This window comes from Microcaecilia unicolor, chromosome 5 (genome assembly GCF_901765095.1).
Source record: "Microcaecilia unicolor chromosome 5, aMicUni1.1, whole genome shotgun sequence".
Classification (NCBI taxonomy): domain Eukaryota; kingdom Metazoa; phylum Chordata; class Amphibia; order Gymnophiona; family Siphonopidae; genus Microcaecilia; species Microcaecilia unicolor.
Window position 1 is genome coordinate 263,198,379 of NC_044035.1, and position 24,350 is coordinate 263,222,728.

At 45.3% G+C, this 24,350-nt stretch overlaps 1 protein-coding gene across 1 annotated transcript in view; it reads right to left on the reverse strand.

Moving 5' to 3' along the window:
• ZBTB11 (zinc finger and BTB domain containing 11) overlaps positions 1-24,350 on the reverse strand; it is a 47,018-nt gene that overhangs the window by 17,998 nt on the left and 4,670 nt on the right. The window contains exons 2-5 of the mRNA XM_030204150.1: positions 19,834-20,072; positions 5,686-5,917; positions 4,370-5,157; positions 3,610-3,780 (exon numbers count right to left, since the gene is read on the reverse strand). Coding sequence (XP_030060010.1) covers positions 3,610-3,780; positions 4,370-5,157; positions 5,686-5,917; positions 19,834-20,072 — 1,430 coding nt within the window. The remainder of the gene's footprint in view (positions 1-3,609; positions 3,781-4,369; positions 5,158-5,685; positions 5,918-19,833; positions 20,073-24,350) is intronic.

Below are 24,350 nucleotides of genomic sequence, written 5' to 3' on the forward strand. Positions count from 1 at the left end.
CTCATATATACTCAGCCAGCCTGCCTAGTTCTCCAGTATTTACCTAAACAAGCAGAAGGAACAAATCAAAAATCTCTACAACAACTTTAAAAGACCAAACAACCAGACTCCAGGAAAGACCCCAGTGTCCTCAGAGAGAGACAAAAGTGTGACAGCCATAAAGCCTGCAGCCAAAACAGGTCCAGGGATGGGCTCCTGGAATAGTGTGAAGAACTAATGGAATGAAAATTATCAGGTAAGTCCTAATTTCTCCTTCCATTACATTACTTCCCACTATTCCAGGATGTGTGGGATATCCAAAAGCAATCCCTAAACAGGATGAGACCCCAGCTCCGCTGCCCAGAAAACCGATGCCCCGAATGCTCTCACTGAATGGCCACAATATCCACCTGAGACCAGCAAATGCATACAGTAACCACCATGTAGCTGCTCTGCAAAAAAAAAAAAAAACGCCGAGCCAACGAAGCGAATGCCACCCAGGATGCCGCAATCTGTCATGTAGAGATAGCCAAAATAAGCGTCCCTACCAACCAACACTCCCAAAGGGCCGAACATCGGGAAGAAAGGATAAGCCTCAAGGAAGTATAAACAACTCTGACTGTTGCCCGGGAGGCGAAATGCACCCTCCTGGTGGAATGCTAGAAGATGTGCTGACCAACTGACGTGGAACACTGACCAGCAGAGGTACGGTCCGAAACAAGACCCCAGCCTCCAGCAATGGAGGAACAGGTCCCGGCCCTACCGTGCCTGGAGCTCCACACTCCAGTGCACTGATGTAAGAGACAGCAGGAACACCTACTGCAACATACAAACCAGTGCATTGGCCTTCCGGAGAGGACCAAAGAAGGAGACTATACCGAACGTGAAGCCCAAAAGGTGTTGCCGAAGGCGACCCACCCCTTACAAGAAGGGACCACCTCCGCATGGAAAGCCAAGGATGAAAAAACAAGATAAGGCAGCCACTAGGACCAGCAAAGAATCCAAGACCACACCTTCTGGATCCCTGACGAAGAAACACCATAAACTGAGCAAAAGAGGAGACACAAACTCTGATCCGCGTCCTAGCCCTCAAATGTAGGCCACACTTGGGCATATGCAGAGGAAGCTGAGAACACACAGGCCTGCAGAAGAAACATGGACTTGGAGCCTCCCCAAAAGTGGGAGCTGAACCCACAATATACAGTGCCAAGGAATAATCTCGAACCACTAGACCAGGGATCTACACCCCTCCTAGTCAACCAAGCCCTACCAAGGGCCATTCCATAAGACCAACAGGAAAAGGCAATTTCCACGAGGACCATTCCCTACAAAAAACAGTCTCTGACCCTGTGGAGACAAAAGTGGAACACCACCCCCCACTACCACACCATTTGCGCACCAAGGCCGGTGTGGACAAATTGGGGCGAACAAGACCACCTGTCCCTCTTGTGACGCGCCACCACAGATGGCCTATCATTGGAAAAAGGAAAAAAATGGGACCCAACATTCGGCCCTCGCTGAAGCAGCACAACCAGACCTAGAGCACCTGCTCCTGCAAGCGAAGGAAAAGCTGCAGAATCCAGATATGCCCCCTAAGCACCAAGATATAGGGCTTGGTGACCCCCCTGGCAACTCACGAGGAGCAGAAAGACCCCATCAGACAACTCCCCTGCTCCTGAATGAAAGATGGCCCACTGAGTAACAGGAGACAGCATAAGGTAAAAAAGTGGAAGCCAATTAGGTTTCCCTCTCCTCTGTGCAGCCATCATCCCTGTTCACCCAAAACAAGCAAGCAAACCTGTGAGCTTGCTCTATTCATGTTGTCGTTCTTTATTGTTGGTAGCAATTTTATTTGATCTCACTTATATTTTCAAATATGCCAGCTTGTGCAGCATATGGATGTACACAGAAAAAGTATTGGTTTCATCGACTGAGTAGTAATTAGTTCTAAATTGTAAATCATTGTGTCATTTGGAGAGGCTGGTTATAGGGACTCCCTGTATTCGTGCAGCGATGTTTTCACCTAGTAAAGGGCCACCAAAACAGACATCATGTTATGAGAATCAGGTGCTTAAAAATCACGCATACTGTTTATAAGTACAATTAAAAAAAAACAAACCCAAAGCATTAATTAGGTTGAAGCCTGGGAGCATTAACATCTTTTTTTTTCCCTGTGCCCATCAAAAGATAACGATGGCATATGGGAATTTGCTCCTTTTTTTGTGTGTGGAATGGTAGTATATTATAAAAATGCACTTGCCTTTTTTAGTACTACTATTTCACAGACAGGTATTGAATAATGAGGGAAGGGCTTCCCTTCATGCAGAAGTTCTGTCCAGAGTCAGTCTAAATATTCCAACAGTGTCCAGTTCAGCACACTGTTAGCCGCCAAATTCATACAAAATTAATTATGTTCAGTGGAAAATAAATCTTCTGGCTCAGGCTGCTTGCTATGTGAATATTCCATCACTGTTTCATTATTGCTACCATTATATATTAAAGGCAATTGCTTTAACAACTTTGTTTTAATTTGACAATCCAGTATTTACATGCACATGGTCTTGTTTTTTAAACCCAAAAGCAAAAGTAGTTTAACAGTTAGGTATAAACTGTGTTGTTTCTGACTTTAGTTGTTTTGGACTGCTTTGGGTCCTACTGATCTGTAAATCTGCTGTCTAGAATTTTGGAAGATGGAAATGAGAAAATAAACATTAAGTTTTGGGTGTACTCTGCAAAAGGTGCTATTTACTTTTGTAATGTGTGTATGGATGCCTGTTTTGGTGTATAAATTTGATAATGCTTGAATAACTGCCTATACTTATAGCTATGATTTCTGAACACGCGGCATCATTAAAGGACAGACTTTTAAATGTCCAGTTGGGTATATATGCTAATCTGTTTCAGACATATCCATCTACTTGCTCCCAAGATATAACTAAATTCTGTTATTTTGTCTGCAACAAAGCTACTAAGTAGTAAATTTAAAACAAATTGTAGAAAGTATTTTCAATAATGCCTTTTTATATGCTATATGTAAGCTGCATTGAGCCTGCCATGTGTGGGAAAGTGCGGGATACAAATGTAATAAATAAATAAATAAATGGCTGGTAAAAGGGGTGTGCTTACAGTAGGGGAGGAGCTAAAGTGATCCTACCCCTAAGGTTGCACACCCTTTTCACTTTAAGAATAAAGCAATTTTCCCAGATATACTTCACAAACTCTGGTTGAGGTTTTTTTTTTTTTACATGAAAAATTCTTGCAAATTGCTTTTGAAGATATTTGGTAGCAAAATTTTACAAATAAAATGCTTTTGAAAGTATTTATATATTTTCTCCTTGGAACTTATTTCCAAATAACTAAGGGGCCCTTTTACTAAAGTTTAGTGCGTGATAGAATTAGCATGTGTTTGATACTAAGAAGCCCATTTTATGCCTCTGGGCTTCTTGGCATTTAGAACATGCTACACCTTAGTAAAAGGGCCTCCAAGAAACATGACCAGATGCGAGAGGGGGAGAGATGAGGTTAATCATCATTTTTTTCAGATGATCCCTTATAACTAAGTAGCTCCACTGCTGCCCCAGGGGATCCTTGTAGTTCTGGTTGCTGTTCTCAAGGAACAGCTGTACTTACTGGACATTTACAGCCTTTTGTTCTTTCATGTTTCAGGGCGTGCATTATGAGCGCATAACGTCTCTGGAAAAGCATTCCACACTTGTTGCACCTATGCTCCGTCTCTGCCTCTATTTTCTCCCTTTTCGGCTGCTTCATTTTCCTGCCCCTTTGCACTAACTTCATAGCCACCTAATATTTGCAGAGTGGAAGAAACAAACAATCAATCACCACAATACTCCACATCCAATATACGAATATGAATTCATTTAAATAAAAACATCTATATTATCATACTTTTAAAATACTTCTAGCACCAAAAAAAAAAATAATAAGAGGAGGTTAAGTACTCCCCTGGTAACTTTTATAAATAGCCATGCACTAATGCTATCATTCGTGCATGGCCAAACAAGATTTAATAGAAAAAAGGCCAAATTTACGGCCGCGCTAGAAATGAGCTGAGTGTACAGGAAAGCCCTGTGTAAGGAAATGCTAAGCCCACTTCTTAGCACAGCTTAGAAAAAGGGCGCCTGATTTAGAGTGCCTTCATTTGATTTTGCTAACAAAAGTTAAGTAGAAATAACAGATAGCTCACATTGTTAAAACTTTGGGTGTAGAGAACTATTTCCAAATAGTCAAGATACCATAAAGAGGGGAAAAACCCCCCCACAGTAACTATAACTAATCATCTTCATTTGTGAAAAGTTCAATCTAAGAAACAAAACACCAAACCAAAATGAAAAATTCCTCTGCTTGACAGAGGAAAGTTGAGTTGTCTTACTTGCTGTACTGCTGATCTGGGAGCTGCCATTCTATTTTGTAACTTTTTTTCCAGGCCCTTATGCAGTCGGATGTATTCTCCTTCCAGAATAGTTCGTTGTCGAAGTCGGCTTTTGTACATGCTATCCACAGTGGAATCTTTGGGATCTGGGACTAGGCCCTCATCAAAGTTCTGGCGTTTGGCAGCTCTGCGCCGTTTTCGTTTGGTTGCTTCGTGAACAGCTTCAGCTGCTTTGGAGGTTGCATCATGACTGCTCTCATTTTCATTTTGAAAGTTAGCAGTGATGTCATTCACTGTTCCAGGTCTTGTATGCACCAGATTAGCACACACTTCTACAGGTATGGTCTCGGTTTCAGGTGGAACTTCAGTTCCATTTGACTCTGTATTGACAGGCACTGCTGACACTGAACAATTTGCAGTTACATTCAAGGTAGGATCAGCTTGTTCTGCTATTTCATTTGGAGCTTCCGTACTCTCAGCTGCTTCAGTTTCACTACTGACCCCACCTGAAAGGGAAGCTTCACCTTTGTCGCTGGTAGGTCCCGTCTGCTCCCCATTCTCTTCCTGTACATTATTTGAAGAATCAATGACTTGCACATTGCCCTTCTGATAGACTGTGAGTCGCTTTGCTTCCATCTGCTTGTGCACATGCTCACAGATTTCTAAGACTTCCGACATAAAGAGGTGGCGAGCCAGCATGGCAAGTTCTGCCATGCTGCGAAAGTCAAAACTTAATATGGATGTGTAAGCAAATTCAAGCAATGGAAGGAAACTGGCCTTGCAGAAACCTGAATAAATGACACAGAAAAACAATGGCAGCATTATTTAAAACTACCAGTATTCTTTCTAGAATTCTGCACCTTATAGACCCCTTCATCACTTGATTATCAGGACAAGTTATTGTGTCAGAAACATCCTGGTAATTTTATATTTGAAAGTACTTTTATTCTTTACCTTCATTCTGTCAAGGCAAAATAAAACCCTAGGTTTGATGCCCGATACTTTTCTAGTTAAGCAATGAGAAATCAATGCTTATCATAGGGGGTCTATTAAACTGTGTTTCTCTGCTAGTCAGCATCACAGTCTGGATCAGCTTCTGAATGATGTACATTGCAAAAACTATTAGCTCTTATCATATTTTTGAAACATACAAAAAATAAAGGGTAAAAAGAGTGAAGGGCCATGAATTTGATATACCAACTTTCTCTGGTAAAACCAAAGCAGTTTATCTTATTGCAGTACTTTTTCTCTCTCTAGTGGGTTCATAATCTGCCTACCAGCAACGCAAGCTGCAAACTCTTCTTTGGCTGAATTACCTGAAAGATCCACAACAGCTTCATGACTAGACACAGCTCCTTTTTCAATGAATAGCTCCCTGAAGTACTCGCTATTGGCTGCAAGGACCGCCTTGTGCGCTTTGTATTCTTCTCCCTCTATCAGCAGTGTAACATCGCAGAACTGATTAGAAAGCCTCTGTAGATTCAGATGGTTCAAGACTGCCTGGGAATGCTTTGTGGAAGACTGCTTCACAGTGCCTTTGCTATCAACCTGGGTTGAAAACAAAACAGCACAAACCATTATGCTGCTTTCATGTTAATAAGAATCTTTACAGGGTATGGTATCTTTCATTTACACTTTCTACTGACCCAGGAAACAACTTGTAGCACATGACTTTTAAGACCACATGGGTCCCTTTATACACATTTAATCTGCATGTTAGTGAATTAAAGGTTATCATAACTGTCAAGTTTTCAAAGCTGGAACTAGGTTTGTGAGCCCTTGGGCCACTGCCGAAGAGCGGCAGTGGCAGGCAAAACCACTCCACTCGGGGACTAGGCAGAACAGGACTGGAGTTGCAGCACAGGCAAACAAGCAGGAATAAGCAGAGCAGGCACACTTAAACTTCATCTGCACTTGGCCACCTTTCACCAGGAGTTGAGCCCCTGACTGCAGGTGGCCAGCAGGACTCACTGGGCAAGGCAGGACTGGATACCCACTAGGCTGAACCAGGACTGAGGGTCAGAGGGGAAAGGAACATACAGGGCAGCAGGGCAAGGAAGGGAAAGCTAAAGGGCAGGACTGAAAGCTGCAAGCAGCCACTAAAACAGGGAACAAAACACTGATAAGACACAGAACTGAAAGCTGCAGAGCAGCCACAAAGACTAAACACAAAACTATAACCCAGAGACAGGACTAGCAAACCAACAACAACCTAATCTAAACTACACACAAACAAGAATCTCAGGCAAGAACTTAAACAGAAGAGCAACAAGCACCAACATACCAGGGCCTAAGGCGATGCAAAGGCAGAGAATTTCCAACTGACTAATAAGCCCCGCAGCAGCTGAGGCTTACTGCAGCAATCACCAGGCAACTACGGGTGCTGTGTAGGTTCAATCCAAGCAAGCAAGTCTGGCAGCCCGGAAGATCCGGACCGGACTGAAATCTGGAATGGGTGACAATAACCAGACAGTCCATTGCAACTACCAGGTCTGGCCACCAGGTGGCGAGAAGAAGGAGAGCACGAAACATGGGCACAACCGTGACAATAACTTCCAAACTCTGATTTATTGCCAGAAGGCACTCTACATTACTATCATTTTAATCCAAATACTGCTCTGAAGGATGCCTGTTAAAAGGACAACATAGTATTGCTGCTGTTAGTCCAGTTGAATGTATGGAAAAGAGAAATTAGGTCTTACCTGATAATTTTCTTTCCGTTAGTCCTTCCTACTATTCAAGAACCTGTGGGATAGTTGTGTCCATCAACCAGCAGATGGAGACAGAGATCCGAAAACTGAGCTGAAACGTATCACTCTTGGCATCCAGTCCAGCTCCTCAATATTTACGTAGACAAGCAGAAAGGAGAAAATCAGAACAAACACAACAACCTTAAACAACTCGCTAACCTAAGACTAACCAGACAAGCAAACATCTTGGATCTCTCTCATCTCTGAACAACTTGTAGAGAACAAGAGATATGCAGAAGGCACCATGCAAGGTGACAGTCATTATTTGACCCATTACTTTGCACTGACTAAACATCTCAGAAACCTCGGGCAGGTAAGGTCTAATTTCTCTTTCATTACATAGCTTCCCACTACTCCAGAACCTCTGGGATGTTCAAAAGCAATCCCTAGAGTGGGTGGGATTCTGGCACTGCCACCATGAAGACTGAAGCCCCATAACTGGTTTCCGAGCACACTGCAACATCCACCCTGCAGTGCTTTGCAAAGGTATGCAGCGTCAACCACGTCGCTACCTTGCAAATATCCGCCGGAAACAGTAAGGTAGTCTCCACCAAGGATGTTGTTGTATGCTTCGCAGAATGAGCCTGCTTCCCCGCAAATCAAATAAGCTGACATGATAGTATCCTTTAGCCATCTAGCAATTGTGGGCTCAGAAGTCATAAGTCCAAGCCTCTGTTTATCAAGAAGCACAGTCTCTCTGATTTACGAAACTCATTCGTGACTTCCAGATACCTAATGAGGACTATACGCATATTGAGAAGCTTCAAGGAAGAAAACTGAGCCTCTTCATCTTCCCTGTGAAAGGACAGAAGCTCCACAGGACCTACAGGATATGTTGAGATGAAATGCTGATACCACTTTTGGAAGAATGAAAGGAACTGTGCGCAGGAAGACCACCACCATTGAAAAGGGAAGAAAAGGATACTGACAAGAGAGCCTGAAGCTCCGAAACTCTACGTGCCGACACAACAGACACCAAGAACACCGTGTAAGATCTTTCAAGGAGGCCTTCCAGACAAAAGGAGGCTCCTGAAGAGCCCAAATGCTCTGTCAGGCCCTGATATTGTAATATAGCAGCAACTGTGCCCGGCTCTGCTGGAGAGCATGAAGACCCAGGCATACTTGGATGCTGCGCCAAATCAGAAGATCTGCTATTGCCGACCGTTTCCTCTGTGTCCCGTGGGATTCCCAGCTTTCATGCATTGCAAAACCCAGATGCCAGCTGGTGGGTCCCACAGCAGGAACACCACTTAACTGCCTCCGTGGGAGTTGCCGTTCACTCCAACTATCACAAGTGCAGCACTACACGTCCCAAGTGGTGAGTCAGGATTCTTCCTTTCCAACAAGTAGAACTTGCAGCCCTCCAGGAGATTCTGAGTCAAACTTTAGTCAGACTTACCACTTGCGGCTACTCCCCCCAAGCTCACAGTCTCCACAAGTCTTACCACAGATGAGAAAGAGTCAGGACTAATACTCTGCCCCACACTCTCCAGGAAACCTCCTTCCTTCTCCTTTCTTTTTATCTTAAAGTTTGTTGTGCTGGAAAAGGAGAGCTCTACAGCAAATAGGGAACTGGTGAAAGGAGAGAAGAAGTAAATTTGCGGGGCACCACAGACAGGGATCTGAAGACCTCCAGATATTACTCCACAGACTCAAGCCACCCGCAAAGCTCAACTGGGGACAAGTTGACCAATTAGATCAGGAGCAAATCACTCAGAACAGGCTGAAAATCTGTCCATCCACCTGCTAGAAATACAAAATACTGAGGAGTTGGACTAGATGCCAAGAGAGATAAGCCTACATAAGTACATAAGTAGTGCCATACTGGGAAAGACCAAAGGTCCATCTAGCCCAGCATCCTGTCACCGACAGTGGCCAATCCAGGTCAAGGGCACCTGGCACGCTCCCCAAACGTAAAAACATTCCAGACAAGTTATACCTAAAAATGCGGAATTTTTCCAAGTCCATTTAATAGCGGTCTATGGACTTGTCCTTTAGGAATCTATCTAACCCCTTTTTAAACTCCGTCAAGCTAACCGCCCGTACCACGTTCTCCGGCAATGAATTCCAGAGTCTAATTACACGTTGGGTGAAGAAAAATTTTCTCCGATTCGTTTTAAATTTACCACACTGTAGCTTCAACTCATGCCCTCTAGTCCTAGTATTTTTGGATAGCGTGAACAGTCGCTTCACATCCACCCGATCCATTCCACTCATTATTTTATACACTTCTATCATATCTCCCCTCAGCCGTCTCTTCTCCAAGCTGAAAAGCCCTAGCCTTCTCAGCCTCTCTTCATAGGAAAGTCGTCCCATCCCCACTATCATTTTCGTCGCCCTTCGCTGTACCTTTTCCAATTCTACTATATCTTTTTTGAGATACGGAGATCAGTACTGAACACAATACTCCAGGTGCGGTCGCACCATGGAGCGATACAACGGCATTATAACATCCGCACACCTGGACTCCATACCCTTCCTAATAACACCCAACATTCTATTCGCTTTCCTAGCCGCAGCAGCACACTGAGCAGAAGGTTTCAGCGTATCATCGACGACGACACCCAGATCCCTTTCTTGATCCGTAACTCCTAACGTGGAACCTTGCAAGACGTAGCTATAATTCGGGTTCCTCTTACCCACATGCATCACTTTGCACTTGTCAACATTGAACTTCATCTGCCACTTGCACGCCCATTCTCCCAGTCTCGCAAGGTCCTCCTGTAATCGTTCACATTCCTCCTGCGACTTGACGACCCTGAATAATTTTGTGTCATCGGCGAATTTAATTACCTCACTAGTTATTCCCATCTCTAGGTCATTTATAAATACATTAAAAAGCAACGGACCCAGCACAGACCCCTGCGGGACCCCACTAACTACCCTCCTCCACTGAGAATACTGGCCACGCAATCCTACTCTCTGCTTCCTATCTTTCAACCAGTTCTTAATCCATAATAATACCCTACCTCCGATTCCATGACTCTGCAATTTCTTCAGGAGTCTTTCGTGCGGCACTTTGTCAAACGCCTTCTGAAAATCCAGATATACAATATCAACCGGCTCCCCATTGTCCACATGTTTGCTTACCCCCTCAAAAAAATGCATTAGATTGGTGAGGCAAGACTTCCCTTCACTAAATCCGTGCTGACTTTGTCTCATCAGTCCATGTTTTTGTATATGCTCTGCAATTTTATTCTTAATAATAGCCTCCACCATCTTGCCCGGCACCGACGTCAGACTCACCGGTCTATAATTTCCCGGATCTCCTCTGGAACCCTTCTTAAAAATCGGAGTAACATTGGCTACCCTCCAGTCTTCCGGTATTACACTCGATTTTAGGGACAGATTGCATATTTCTAACAGTAGCTCCGCAAGTTCATTTTTTAGTTCTATTAATACTCTGGGATGAATACCATCAGGTCCCGGTGATTTACTACTCTTCAGCTTGCTGAACTGACCCATTACATCCTCCAAGGTTACAGAGAATTTGTTTAGTTTCTCCGACTCCCCCGCTTCAAATATTCTTTCCGGCACCGGTGTCCCCCCCCAAATCCTCCTCGGTGAAGACCGAAGCAAAGAATTCATTTAATTTCTCCGCTACGGCTTTGTCCTCCTTGATCGCCCCTTTAACACCATTTTCGTCCAGCGGCCCAACCGACTCTTTGGCCGGTTTCCTGCTTTTAATGTATCTAAAAAATTTTTTACTATGTATTTTTGCTTCCAACGCTAATTTCTTCTCAAAGTCCTTTTTTGCCCTCCTTATCTCCGCTTTGCATTTGGCTTGGCATTCCTTATGATCTATCCTGTTACTTTCAGTTGGTTCTCTTCTCCACTTTCTGAAGGATTGTTTTTTGGCTCTAATGATTTCCTTTATCTTACTGTTTAGCCACGCCGGCTGACGTTTAGTCTTTTTTCCCTTTTTTCTAATACGTGGAATATATTTGTCCTGAACCTCCAGGATGGTGTTTTTAAACAGCATCCACGCCTGATGCAAGTTTTTTACTCTGCGAGCTGCTCCTTTCAGTCTTTTTTTCACCATTTTTCTCATTTTGTCGTAATCACCTTTTCTATAGTTAAACGCTAGCGTACTTGATTTCCTAGTTTCACTTCCTTCAATGCCTCATCTCGGTTCTCTATCTCCACCTGGTGGTTGATGGTTACAACTATCCCACAGGTTCTGGAATAGTGGGAAGCTACGTAATGGAACAAAAGCTTAACAAAATACCTTTACTAGTTACAAATAACAAAAACTAAGTTAGTCCAGTGAGTATCACCTTATTTTAGCAGCACAATAAAGGATAACAAATGTAAATATAATATTGAAGGGCATTTTAGAAAGGATATCTAGGTTGGAATGTCACTAGTGTTGCTTGTATTTCAGAAGAGGATCTGCTGACATATAGCCTATTCTAAAATACATGATACCTGGTTGTCCATGTGCTGAGACATGAATATCCATTTTACAAACAAATCATCCAAGTTATGAACAGGGCAAAACAAGAAACATGGACATTCCTATGCTGCCATAATGATGTCTATGTTATAAAATGACCAAACAGATGTCCATGCAGAGTGGAGGAGTAGCCCAATTAGTCCAGGGTGTTGAGAACTAGAGGACCCCAGTTCAAATCTCACTTCAGCTCTTTCCCCCCCCATTCTATGATCTTGTGTGCCCATTTTCATGCTTAGCATGCAAAATTGCACCCACTGAAAATTGCACAGGTTATAGAATACTGTCACTTATGTGTGTAACTTTTAGTGCCTAATTTACCAGTTGTCGATAATTGGGTATAAGTGGAGTTAATGGGTGCTATAGGTGCATAACTGCATGTAGTTGTTATTCTATGATCTTAGTATACAACTGCTAGGGGTGTGGATATGGGAGGACATGGGTAGGTCAGGACGTGCCTAATACTTACACGCTAGTATTTATAACCGTGATTACATACGTAATTATAGAATTCACACTTGGCGCAAACGCTTTAGAAATCTAGGCAACTTTTTAAGAATTATCCCCTTTTGTTTATTTATATAAATTGTGAGCCCTCCAGGGACAGAAAAATACCTACTATATACCACTTCAATAGCCTTCTGACTTGCAGGTGATATAACTGCAAACCTGAAGGCTACTGAAGCGTGCACATTCAGGTACAGTAAAAAGATCACAAACAATTGACATGGGATTTGCACCTGGGTCACCATGTTCTCAGCCTCCTGCAATAACTAGTAGGCAACTCCTCAACTCACATGAAGGTCTACTATGAAGTTAATTTTAAAAAGATTTTAGTACCATGCATGTCCATGGCTCATGAAGCTGTCACACAGCCCAGTATCCCCTTGCTAGTCTCACCTTCAGAGGAGGGAGGGGGGACAGCAACCACTGGGGGATCAGGAGGTGACTTGCCTTAATCCCTCCAGTGGAGCACCTATCTGTAACCTGGACATATACTTGAATTTCCTTCTGTGATAAGGCTGCTGAGAGATAAAGCGAATGCTACATACCTGTAGAAGGTATTCTCCGAGGACAGCAGGCTGATTGTTCTCACTGATGGGTGACGTCCTCGGCAGCCCCTCCAATCGGAATCTTCCTAGCAAAGACCTTTGCTAGCTCTCGAGCGCATGCGCGGCCGTCTTCCCGCCCGAAACCGGCTCGAGCCGGCCAGTCCAGTATGTAGCAATACAGTTCAAGGGAAGACACAACTCCAAAGGGGAGGCGGGCGGGTTTGTGAGAACAATCAGCCTGCTGTCCTCGGAGAATACCTTCTACAGGTATGTAGCATTCGCTTTCTCCGAGGACAAGCAGGCTGCTTGTTCTCACTGATGGGGTATCCCTAGCCCCCAGGCTCACTCAAAACAACAACCATGGTCAATTGGGCCTCGCAACGGCGAGGACATAACTGAGATTGACCTAAAAAAATTACCAACTAACTGAGAGTGCAGCCTGGAACAGAACAAACAGGGCCCTCGGGGGGTGGAGTTGGATCCTAAAGCCCAAACAGGTTCTGAAGAACTGACTGCCCGAACCGACTGTCGCGTTGGGTATCCTGCTGCAGGCAGTAATGAGATGTGAATGTGTGGACAGATGACCACGTCGCAGCTTTGCAAATTTCTTCAATAGAGGCTGACTTCAAGTGGGCTACCGACGCAGCCATGGCTCTAACATTATGAGCCGTGACATGACCCTCAAGAGCCAGCCCCGCCTGGGCGTAAGTGAAGGAAATGCAATCTGCTAGCCAATTGGATATGGTGCGTTTCCCTACAGCCACTCCCCTCCTATTGGGATCAAAAGAAACAAACAATTGGGCGGACTGTCTGTGGGGCTGTGTCCGCTCCAGATAGAAGGCCAATGCTCTCTTGCAGTCCAATGTGTGCAGCTGACGTTCAGCAGGGCAGGAATGAGGACGGGGAAAGAATGTTGGCAAGACAATTGACTGGTTCAGATGGAACTCCGACACGACCTTTGGCAAGAACTTAGGGTGAGTGCGGAGGACTACTCTGTTATGATGAAATTTGGTGTAAGGGGCCTGGGCTACCAGGGCCTGAAGCTCACTGACTCTACGAGCTGAAGTAACTGCCACCAAGAAAATGACCTTCCAGGTCAAGTACTTCAGATGGCAGGAGTTCAGTGGCTCAAAAGGAGGTTTCATCAGCTGGGTGAGAACGACATTGAGATCCCATGACACTGTAGGAGGCTTGACAGGGGGCTTTGACAAAAGCAAACCTCTCATGAAGCGAACAACTAAAGGCTGTCCCGAGATCGGCTTACCTTCCACATGGTAATGGTATGCACTGATTGCGCTAAGGTGAACTCTTACAGAGTTGGTCTTGAGACCAGACTCAGACAAGTGCAGAAGGTATTCAAGCAGGGTCTGTGTAGGACAAGAGCGAGGAGCTAGGGCCTTGCTGTCACACCAGATGGCAAACCTCCTCCACAGAAAGAAGTAACTCCTCTTGGTGGAATCTTTCCTGGAAGCAAGCAAGACGCGGGAGACACCCTCTGACAGACCCAAAGAGGCAAAGTCTACGCTCTCAACATCCAGGCCGTGAGAGCCAGGGACCGGAGGCTGGGATGCAGAAGAGCCCCTTCGTTCTGCGTGATGAGGGTCGGAAAACACTCCAATCTCCACGGTTCTTCGGAGGATAACTCCAGAAGAAGAGGGAACCAGATCTGACGCGGCCAAAAAGGAGCAATCAGAATCATGGTGCCTCGGTCTTGCTTGAGTTTCAACAAAGTCTTCCCCACCAGAGGAATGGGAGGATAAGCATACAGCAGGCCTTCCCCCCAATCCAGGAGGAAGGCATCCGATGCCAGTCTGCCGGGGGCCTGAAGCCTGGAACAGAACTGAGGGACTTTGTGGTTCACTCGAGATGCGAAGAGATCCACCAAGGGGGTGCCCCACGCTTGGAAGATCTGGCGCACCACTCTGGAGTTGAGCGACCACTCGTCAGGTTGCATAATCCTGCTCAATCTGTCGGCCAGACTGTTGTTTACGCCTGCCAGATATGTGGCTTGGAGCACCATGCCGAGACGGCGAGCCCAGAGCCACATGCTGACGGCTTCCTGACACAGGGGGCGAGATCCGGTGCCCCCCTGCTTGTTGACATAGTACATGGCAACCTGGTTGTCTGTCTGAATTTGGATAATTTGATGGGACAGCCGATCTCTGAAAGCCTTCAGAGCGTTCCAGATCGCTCGCAACTCCAGGAGATTGATCTGCAGACCGCGTTCCTGGAGGGACCAGCTTCCTTGGGTGTGAAGCCCATCGACATGAGCTCCCCATCCCAGGAGAGACGCATCCGTTGTCAGCACTTTTTGTGGCTGAGGAATTTGGAAAGGACGTCCCAGAGTCAAATTGGACCAGATTGTCCACCAATACAGGGATTCGAGAAAACTCGTGGACAGGTGGATCACGTCTTCTAGACCCCCAGCAGCCTGAAACCACTGGGAGGCTAGGGTCCATTGAGCAGATCTCATGTGAAGACGGGCCATGGGAGTCACATGGACTGTGGAGGCCATGTGGCCCAGCAATCTCAACATCTGCCGAGCTGTGATCTGCTGGGACGCTCGCACCCGCGAGACGAGGGACAACAAGTTGTTGGCTCTCGGCTCTGGGAGATAGGCGCGGGCCGTCCGAGAATCCAGCAGAGCTCCTATGAATTCGAGTTTCTGTACTGGGAGAAGATGGGACTTTGGGTAATTTATCACAAACCCCAGTAGCTCCAGGAGGCGAATAGTCATCTGCATGGACTGCAGGGCTCCTGCCTCGGATGTGTTCTTCACCAGCCAATCGTCGAGATATGGGAACACATGCACCCCCAGCCTGCGAAGTGCCGCTGCTACTACAGTTAGGCACTTTGTGAACACCCTGGGCGCAGAGGCGAGCCCAAAGGGTAGCACACAGTACTGGAAGTGGCGTGTGCCCAACTGAAATCGCAGATACTGTCTGTGAGCTGGCAGTATCGGGATGTGTATGTAGGCATCCTTTAAGTCCAGAGAGCATAGCCAATCGTTTTGCTGAATCATGGGGAGAAGGGTGCCCAGGGAAAGCATCCTGAACTTTTCTTTTACGAGATATTTGTTCAGGGCCCTTAGGTCTAGGATGGGACGCATCCCCCCTGTTTTCTTTTCCACAAGGAAGTACCTGGAATAGAATCCCAGCCCTTCTTGCCCGGATGGCACGGGCTCGACCGCATTGGCGCTGAGAAGGGCGGAGAGTTCCTCTGCAAGTACCTGCTTGTGCTGGAAGCTGTAAGATTGAGCTCCCGGTGGACAATTTGGAGGTTTGGAGGCCAAATTGAGGGTGTATCCTTGCCGGACTATTTGCAGAACCCACTGATCGGAGGTTATGAGAGGCCACCTTTGGTGAAAAGCTTCCAACCTCCCTCCGACTGGCAGGTCGCCCGACACTGATACTTGGATGTCGGCTATGCTCTGCTGGAGCCAGTCAAAAGCTCGCCCCTTGCTTTTGCTGGGGAGCCGCGGGACCTTGCTGAGGCGCACGCTGCTGACGAGAGCGAGCGCGCTGGGGCTTAGCCTGGGCCGCAGGCTGTCGGGAAGGAGGATTGTACCTACGCTTACCAGAAGTATAGGGAACAGTCTTCTTTCCCCCGAAAAATCGTCTACCTGTAGAGGTAGAAGCTGAAGGCTGCCGGCGGGAGAACTTGTCGAATGCGGTGTCCCGCTGGTGGAGAGACTCTACCACCTGCTCGACTTTTTCTCCAAAAATGTTGTCCGCACGGCAAGGCGAGTCCGCAATCCGCTGCTGGAGTCTATTCTCCAGGTCGGCGGCACGCAGCCATGAGAGCCTGCGCATCACCACACCTTGAGCAGCGGCCCTGGACGCAACATCAAAAGTGTCAAACTCCTCTGGCCAGGAATTTTCTGCACGCCTTCAGCTGCCTGACCACCTCCTGAAAAGGCTTGGCTTGCTCAGGGGGAAGAGCATCAACCAAGCCCGCCAACTGTCGCACATTATTCCGCATGTGTATGCTCGTGTAGAGCTGGTAAGACTGAATTTTGGCCACGAGCATAGAGGAATGGTAGGCCTTCCTCCCAAAGGAGTCTAAGGTTCTAGAGTCTTTGCCCGGGGGCGCCGAAGCATGCTCCCTAGAACTCTTAGCCTTCTTTAGGGCCAGATCCACAACTCCAGAGTCGTGAGGCAACTGGGTGCGCATCAGCTCTGGGTCCCCATGGATCCGGTACTGGGACTCGATCTTCTTGGGGATGTGGGGATTAGTTAAAGGCTTGGTCCAGTTCGCCAGCAATGTCTTTTTGAGGACATGGTGCAGGGGAACAGTGGACGCTTCCTTAGGTGGAGAAGGATAATCCAGGAGCTCAAACATTTCAGCCCTGGGTTCGTCCTCCACAACCACCGGGAAGGGGATGGCCGTAGACATCTCCCGGACAAAGGAAGCAAAAGACAGACTCTCGGGAGGAGAAAGCTGTCTTTCAGGAGAGGGAGTGGGATCAGAAGGTAGACCCTCAGACTCCTCGTCAGAGAAATATCTGGGGTCTTCTTCTTCCTCCCACGAGGCCTCACCCTCGGTGTCAGACACAAGTTCACGGACCTGCGTCTGCAACCGTGCCCGGCTCGACTCCGTGGAGCCACGTCCACGATGGGGGCGTCGAGAGGTAGACTCCCTCGCCCGCATCGGCGAAGCTCCCTCCACCGACGTAGTCGGGGAGCCCTCCTGGGAGGTAGCCGCAGTCGGCACCGCACGCGGTACCGACGTCGGGGACCTCACCCCGGGCGATGGGCCAGCCGGCGCCACGCTCGACGGTACCGGAGGCGCAAGCACCGCCGGTACCGGAGGGGTAGGGCGCAACAGCTCTCCCAGAATCTCTGGGAGAACGGCCCGGAGGCTCTCGTTCAGAGCGGCTGCAGAGAAAGGTATGGAGGTCGATGCAGGCGTCGACGTCAGAACCTGTTCCGGGCGTGGAGGCTGTTCCGGGCTGTCCAGAGTGGAGCGCATCGACACCTCCTGAACAGAGGGTGAGCGGTCCTCTCGGTGCCGATGCCTGCTGGGTGCCAACTCCCTCGGCGACCCAGAGCTCTCGGTGCCGACATGGGGAGGAGACCGGTGTCGATGCTTCTTCGACTTCTTCCGAAGCATGTCACCGGAGCTCCCCGGCACCGACGAGGAGGACGTAGAATCCAGCCGTCGCTTCCTCGGGGCCGAGGCCGAAGGAGGTCGGTCTCGGGGGGGCTGTACCGCAGGAGCCCTCAGGGTAGGAGGAGACCCACCCGAGGGCTCACCGCCACCAGCAGGGGAATGGACAGCCCTCACCTGCACTCCACTCGATGCACCACCGTCCGACGACATCAGGAGACGAGGTCCCGGTACCACCGACGTCGATGCAGCTATCCGATGTCTCGGCGCCGATGCAGAGGGCCGATGCCTCGATGCACTCGATGCACTGGCAGCCAAGGAAGAAGGTCTGGACGCTGATGACGTTGATGCACACGATGACCCCGGTGCCGATGCCGACGAAGAGCCCGAGAACAAAACGTTCCACTGGGCCAATCTCGCTACTTGAGTCCGCCTTTGTAAGAGGGAACACAGACTACAGTTCTGGGGACGGTGCTCGGCCCCCAGACACTGAAGACACGAAGAGTGCCTATCAGTGAGCGAGATTACCCGGGCGCACTGGGTGCACTTCTTGAAGCCGCTGGAAGGCTTCGATGTCATGGGCGGAAAAATCACGCCGGCGAAGTCAAAATCCGAAATGACGAATTTGGAGCACCAAAACTTTAAGGGAGAAAAATCTCGACCGAGGCCGAAAAGAGGCCTACCCCGACAACGAAAGAAAACTTACCGGGGCAAAAACTGGAAATACGGGAAGGGGCAAACGAAACCCAAGGGGGTTTCCGGAGCACTTTCCGAACGAAAAGAAACTTTTCCGAAGAAAAAACACGTCGATTTAGATAACGGACGCGCGAGGTCGACTCTCCGGGGCTCGACACGACAAAACACAGCCGTACCGAGTGCGGACGAAAGAAGACTGGCCGGCTCGAGCCGGTTTCGGGCGGGAAGACGGCCGCGCATGCGCGGTGCGCGCGGGTGCGCGAGAGCTAGCAAAGGTCTTTGCTAGGAAGATTCCGATTGGAGGGGCTGCCGAGGACGTCACCCATCAGTGAGAACAAGCAGCCTGCTTGTCCTCGGAGAACAATGTTTCCATTTCCAACTCCCAGAGAGATAAAATCCTCTCACTTGTTTGAATCTGGCTTTTCTTTTCAGGCAGCGAAACTCTGGAGATCTCCCCCAGCTGATTTGAGATTTATTCGAAATTATAAACAAATGTAGAAAGTTTTTAAAGACATTTTTATTTCAGAAATTTGTTACATGTTAAATGTTCTACTTCTTAATTGTAATGTTTGAATGTTGATTATGTTAATTCACTGGGCAATACCTGGCTGATATAGTTGATATTGTAATTATGATCTGCGTTGAATCTGTCATCGGGTATATGCGGAAAACAAGAATAAATGTGATGCTATGCTATCAGGGTGTCCAAATTTTGGCCTCTCCCTATTCCTGACTAAAATACGCCCCCTTGCCATATAGATATACTGCAGTTTTAGATGTCCATATCCTTACTTTATGAGATTTGGACAACCATGCAATATTAATGTTTAAATGACGGTTTTCAGACATCCAAAAGACGAGTAGAGGTTGTTTTGAATATATTTATAACTTGCTTTCCCCTAACCCCCCCCCTCCTTTACCTCCCTACCTTTCCCTCCTCTGCTACTTATATATTGATATTCTTTGATATGACTATTTGATTATTCCTTGTATTTTGCATTTCTTATCCCTGTATCATTATAAATTAATAAAAAATGTCAAGCTCGAAAATAAATAAATAAGGGCCACTAACAGTAAACGAAAGCAGATAAGGATTAGCACAGCTCATCCAGTCTGCCCAGGTTTGTACCTGTTGCTCCATGCAATGTGAAAACAAAATCAAGAAGTTTCAGTTTTGAGATACTTTGCTCCTACGTTATGATTTAGAGTGTGCTCGTAAGAGTGCGCACACACACACACACACATATATATATATATAAAAGTAGCTAATACTTCACTAAGTGGAAACATGCAAGTTTTGTACATCTATACTATACAATCCAACACAGGTTTGGCAAAATAATAATAATCATTAAAAAACCAAAACACAACTCAATTGGAACAGCATATATAGAATGAACTTACATATATGATTTCATGTTTTGCTACAGGCTGGTTCTTGATAGGTGGTTTAGGAACTGGTGTGGGAAGAGGTCCAGGGTTGCTGGATTCCTCACAAGTTTCATTACTATCATCAAGTGATCTGGTTTCTATTCCAAGCTCCTCCAACACATCAGCAGGAACAGTCAAAGAGCGTGCACGATCAAGCTTCTCTTGACATTTGTTGCACTCTTTAATGTAATGTTTCACTTGTTTTAAAATGCCTAATAAAAAGCAACAAAAGCAAAGTTTGCTTGCATGGTTTTAACTAAGACATTCATTTACTCCCATTTATATATGGCGCCTAAAGTTGAGCATGCACAATTTGGCAGTGCGGTCAAATTGCGCACGCAACTTAATATGTTAACAAGCCAATCAGCATCAATAATTGGCCGCTAACAAGCAATTATCAGCACTAATTTGAATTTAGAAGCACAACTTTCTAAGTGCATTCTGTAAAGTGCGTGTAAATTCTAATGCACAGATCTCAAAAACGGGCATGGCCATGGACATTCCTAAAAATTACATGCACCATTATAGAATATGCCCGATCTGCGCCTGTTAGGTGTGGGCATTTACACCAAGTTTTAGTTGGCATAAATGGTCACACCTAAATTTTAGTCACAGGAACGGGTGTTACATTACTACTACTACTACTTATCATTTCTATAGCGCTACTAGACGTACGCAGCGCTGTACACGAACATGAAGAGACAGTTCCTGCTCGACAGAGCTTACAATCTAATTAGGACAGACAAACAAGAGATAAGGGAATATTAAGGTAAGGATGATAAAATAAGGGTTCTGGACAAGTGAATAAGGGTTAGGAGTTAAAAGCAGCACCAAAAAGGTGGGCTTTTAGCTTAGATTTGAAGACGGCCAGAGATGGAGCTTGACGTACTGGCTCAGGAAGTCTATTCCAGACATATGGTGCAGCAAGAGAAAAGGAACGGAGTCTGGCGTTAGCGGTGGAGAAGGGTGCAGATAAGAGAGATTTATCCAGTGAACGGAGTTCCCGGGAAGGAATGTAGGGAGAGATGAGAGTGGAGAGGTACTGAGGAGCTGCAGAGTGAATGCACTTATAGGTCAATAAGAGGAGTTTGAACTGTATGCGGAAACGGATAGGAAGCCAGTGAAGTGACTTGAGGAGAGGGCTAATATGAGAATAACGACACTGGCGGAATATTAGTCGTGAAGCAGAATTTTGAACAGATTGAAGAGGAGAGAGATGGCTAAGTGGGAGACCTGTGAGAAGCAAGTTGCAATATTCTAAGCAAGAGGTGATAAGAGCGTGGATGAGGGTTCTGGTAGTGTGCTCAGAAAGGAAAGGGCGAATTTTGCTGATATTATAGAGAAAGAAACGACAGGTTTTAGCAGTCTGTTGAATATGTGCAGAGAAGGAGAGGGAGGAGTCGAAGATGACCCCAAGGTTACGAGCTGATGAGACAGGAAGGATGAGAGTGTTATCCACAGAAATAGAGAATGGGGGAGGAGGAGAGGTTGGTTTAGGGGGAAAGATAAGAAGCTCAGTCTTGGTCATGTTTAGTTTCAGATGGCGCTGAGACGTCCAGGCAGCAATGTCAGACAGGCAGGCTGATACTTTGGCCTGGGTTTCAGCTGAGATTTCTGGTGTGGAGAGGTAGATCTGGGAGTCATCAGCTTAAAGATGATACTGAAAACCATGGGATGAGATCAGAGTACCAAGGGAATTAGTATAGATGGAGAAGAGAAGAGGTCCCAGGACAGATCCCCATACAAGTCTATGGAGAGGGATTTTTTTTTTTATCTTAACCACAGGTCAGGTGTCCACCTGTTTCTTAATCTTTTTCCTGTCTTGCAAATAACCCCTAATATGGTCAACTCCTAATATGGACTGTTCCTAATCTTGTGACTCTGGCTGCCATTTTACCTATGCAATAGGGTTTAGAGATGAACCCTTGCATAACATAACTAACTGGTAAATCAGAACTAAAGAAATTCAGGTTGCTATTATTTCAGAGCTATGTTCAGATAAGACTAGCTACAATTGCCAATTTCCTTTTTATTGAGAACCGTACCTCTGGAAGCAGATAAAGTAATGAACTTTCTTTTCCTCCTTTTCCTCTCCTGAAGTATTAATTCTATGAAGACTAATTAAACCAGCATGAAGTTTTAATACGAAAACTTAAACTTACAGTTTTTATTTTGATGTATAGTCCTATTTTCAGTCACCATAATATCCAATGCTTGCAGTGAGCAGTAAACTCAAATTAGACACAGGAAGCACCGTTATTTCGTGATTTCCTTAGGACCGAATGACAGAGATTAACCCTTGTAGTTCTTATTTTCTCTAAAGTTCATTTTTTACAAAAGCTTTGAACTCAGTATATGATACAGGAATTCATTACGTGTTTCAGATTTTTAATAACTAGATGGGTTATTCTATGATTCTGTGTTATCCTTGCTACTCTTTGTTTAGAATTCAATTTACAATGTAGGCTTACAAGCTGTTCCATTTATCATACTGGTCTATATGAACATATCCTACTGGTCAATTTGTGCATTTATTGCATTAATAAAAATTGTTATTATATCCTTGATTTTTGAATTTTACTAAAATGTTTTAAGAAATGCTTCTACTTGTCTCCTGCTTATAAAGCTGCTCCTCCTCTGTAATTTAAAATATACTCTAAATTGTAAATTGATTCCTGGGAATATATAAGCTTATTTTTAGCTATCCCTCTGAATGTGAATCTTGATATGCTGTCATAATTTAGGGCCCAAATTGTGAAAGCATAGAAAGGATCAGTTTAGAATTTAATATAATTTTCATTTTCCAAATTGGCTCTGAACTATTACAGAGGACTATAGGTTATTGTCCTTCTCATTTGGCCTATTTAAACCTTGTAAAGGTCACGTGAGGAGGCCTCATAGAAATATATAGTTTTTACATCTTTCTTTTCTGATGTTGGCTTTTCTCTATCTCTATAAATATCATATTAAAAGGCTGTATTTTCCTGGAGCAGACTCTGACCACAATGTTTCCTCAGACTCTGCTGACTTCCTGTGCCAGCAAAATCTAATCTACAGAGAGAAAACTTTTTTTTTTTTCCTACTTGTAACTTGTGATTTTATATATTGAGACTATGCTCCACCTATTGGTGCCCCAAGGAACTAACAATGCATTCTTTGACTTTTCTTTCTAATGATCCTGTGCTAAGATTTAACTACTAGGCATTACTCGTATCTCATCTCTATTTATTAAGTCCTGTAGGTTGAGTGAAGACTGCTAATCCAATTTCTGATCTACCTCCTCTATTCCAGTTTGGTACTTCTGCTACCACTGACCTCTGGCAAGAAAAAGAAGCGCCAACTTCTCCAATGAGAATTTTCTTTTGTCCAAATGATGTCATTAATTTAGACCTTCTTGGTTATGCTCTTAAATATTCTATTGTATTAAATATTTTTGCAGGCTGCTCATCTTTTCCAGAACCTACATGGCACTTTACGTATGAGCTCTCTATTACAACAGACAGCGACCGTGATTCCAGAAGATACTTCCATCACCTGGACTAGTTATGAGTTTTAAATTTCTGCACATTAGTCTTCTGCTTTGACTATGACTATTTCCTAAGCTACCCTTCTTTCTGAATCATCTAACTCGTAAGTCCTGATGGCCTCCTGCAGCTGAGGGCCCAACCCTTGGTGAATGGTAATCATCGCAGGTGAAGATTCCTTACCTACTGGCGATAGATTGCAACGCATTGCCCGTGCCTTTTGACTATTTTTGTGCACCATATTCCTGACCCTCCATACATCAATAACTTGAACAATCAACATCATCTCTAAATTTTAATTTTTATTGTGGGTTTTTTTTTGGTACCCTTTTCTTTTGCTCCATATACTTAACTATTGTTATTTGATCATCTCTTAGTAGTAATTACCAATCTGTCTTGCACATTATGCAAGCCAGAAGTGGGGATACATTCTGCAAATCCCAATTCCTAGTATTAAGACTGTCACTTCTACTGATTCCTTGCCCAAGTTGCTGTGAAAATCCAGCCCTGTTAGATCTTCCAGATCTCCGTCCAGATTCTTCAGCGCTTCCACCGCCTCAACCATGATCGATGAAAGAGAATTTGAGATTTACAGTTGCTGTTTATGGACATTATAGACTCATATTTTGTTTTATTTCCAGTTTAGCCATAATCCTGATTGAAAAGTTCAATTTTATTTTGTTTTTTTGTTATTCCCTTTCTAGCTAATGACACACTCTCTATTATGAATGGACAGTCAGAATTGGACTATAATTGTCTTTATTTTCTCTTGTTGTATTGGTTTTGAAACTCTTTTCTGCCATTTCTGTTTATGTAATTTAAATTGAAGTTGATATTTGCTCAGACACAGGGGTAACATCAACCCTAATACTGGCTATGATATCATAATGTAGGTGTAAACCCTGTTAGTATCAACCAGTTATGCATTTGTTTAACTTTGGTGTAGGCTTACTTAAGCTGCATGTC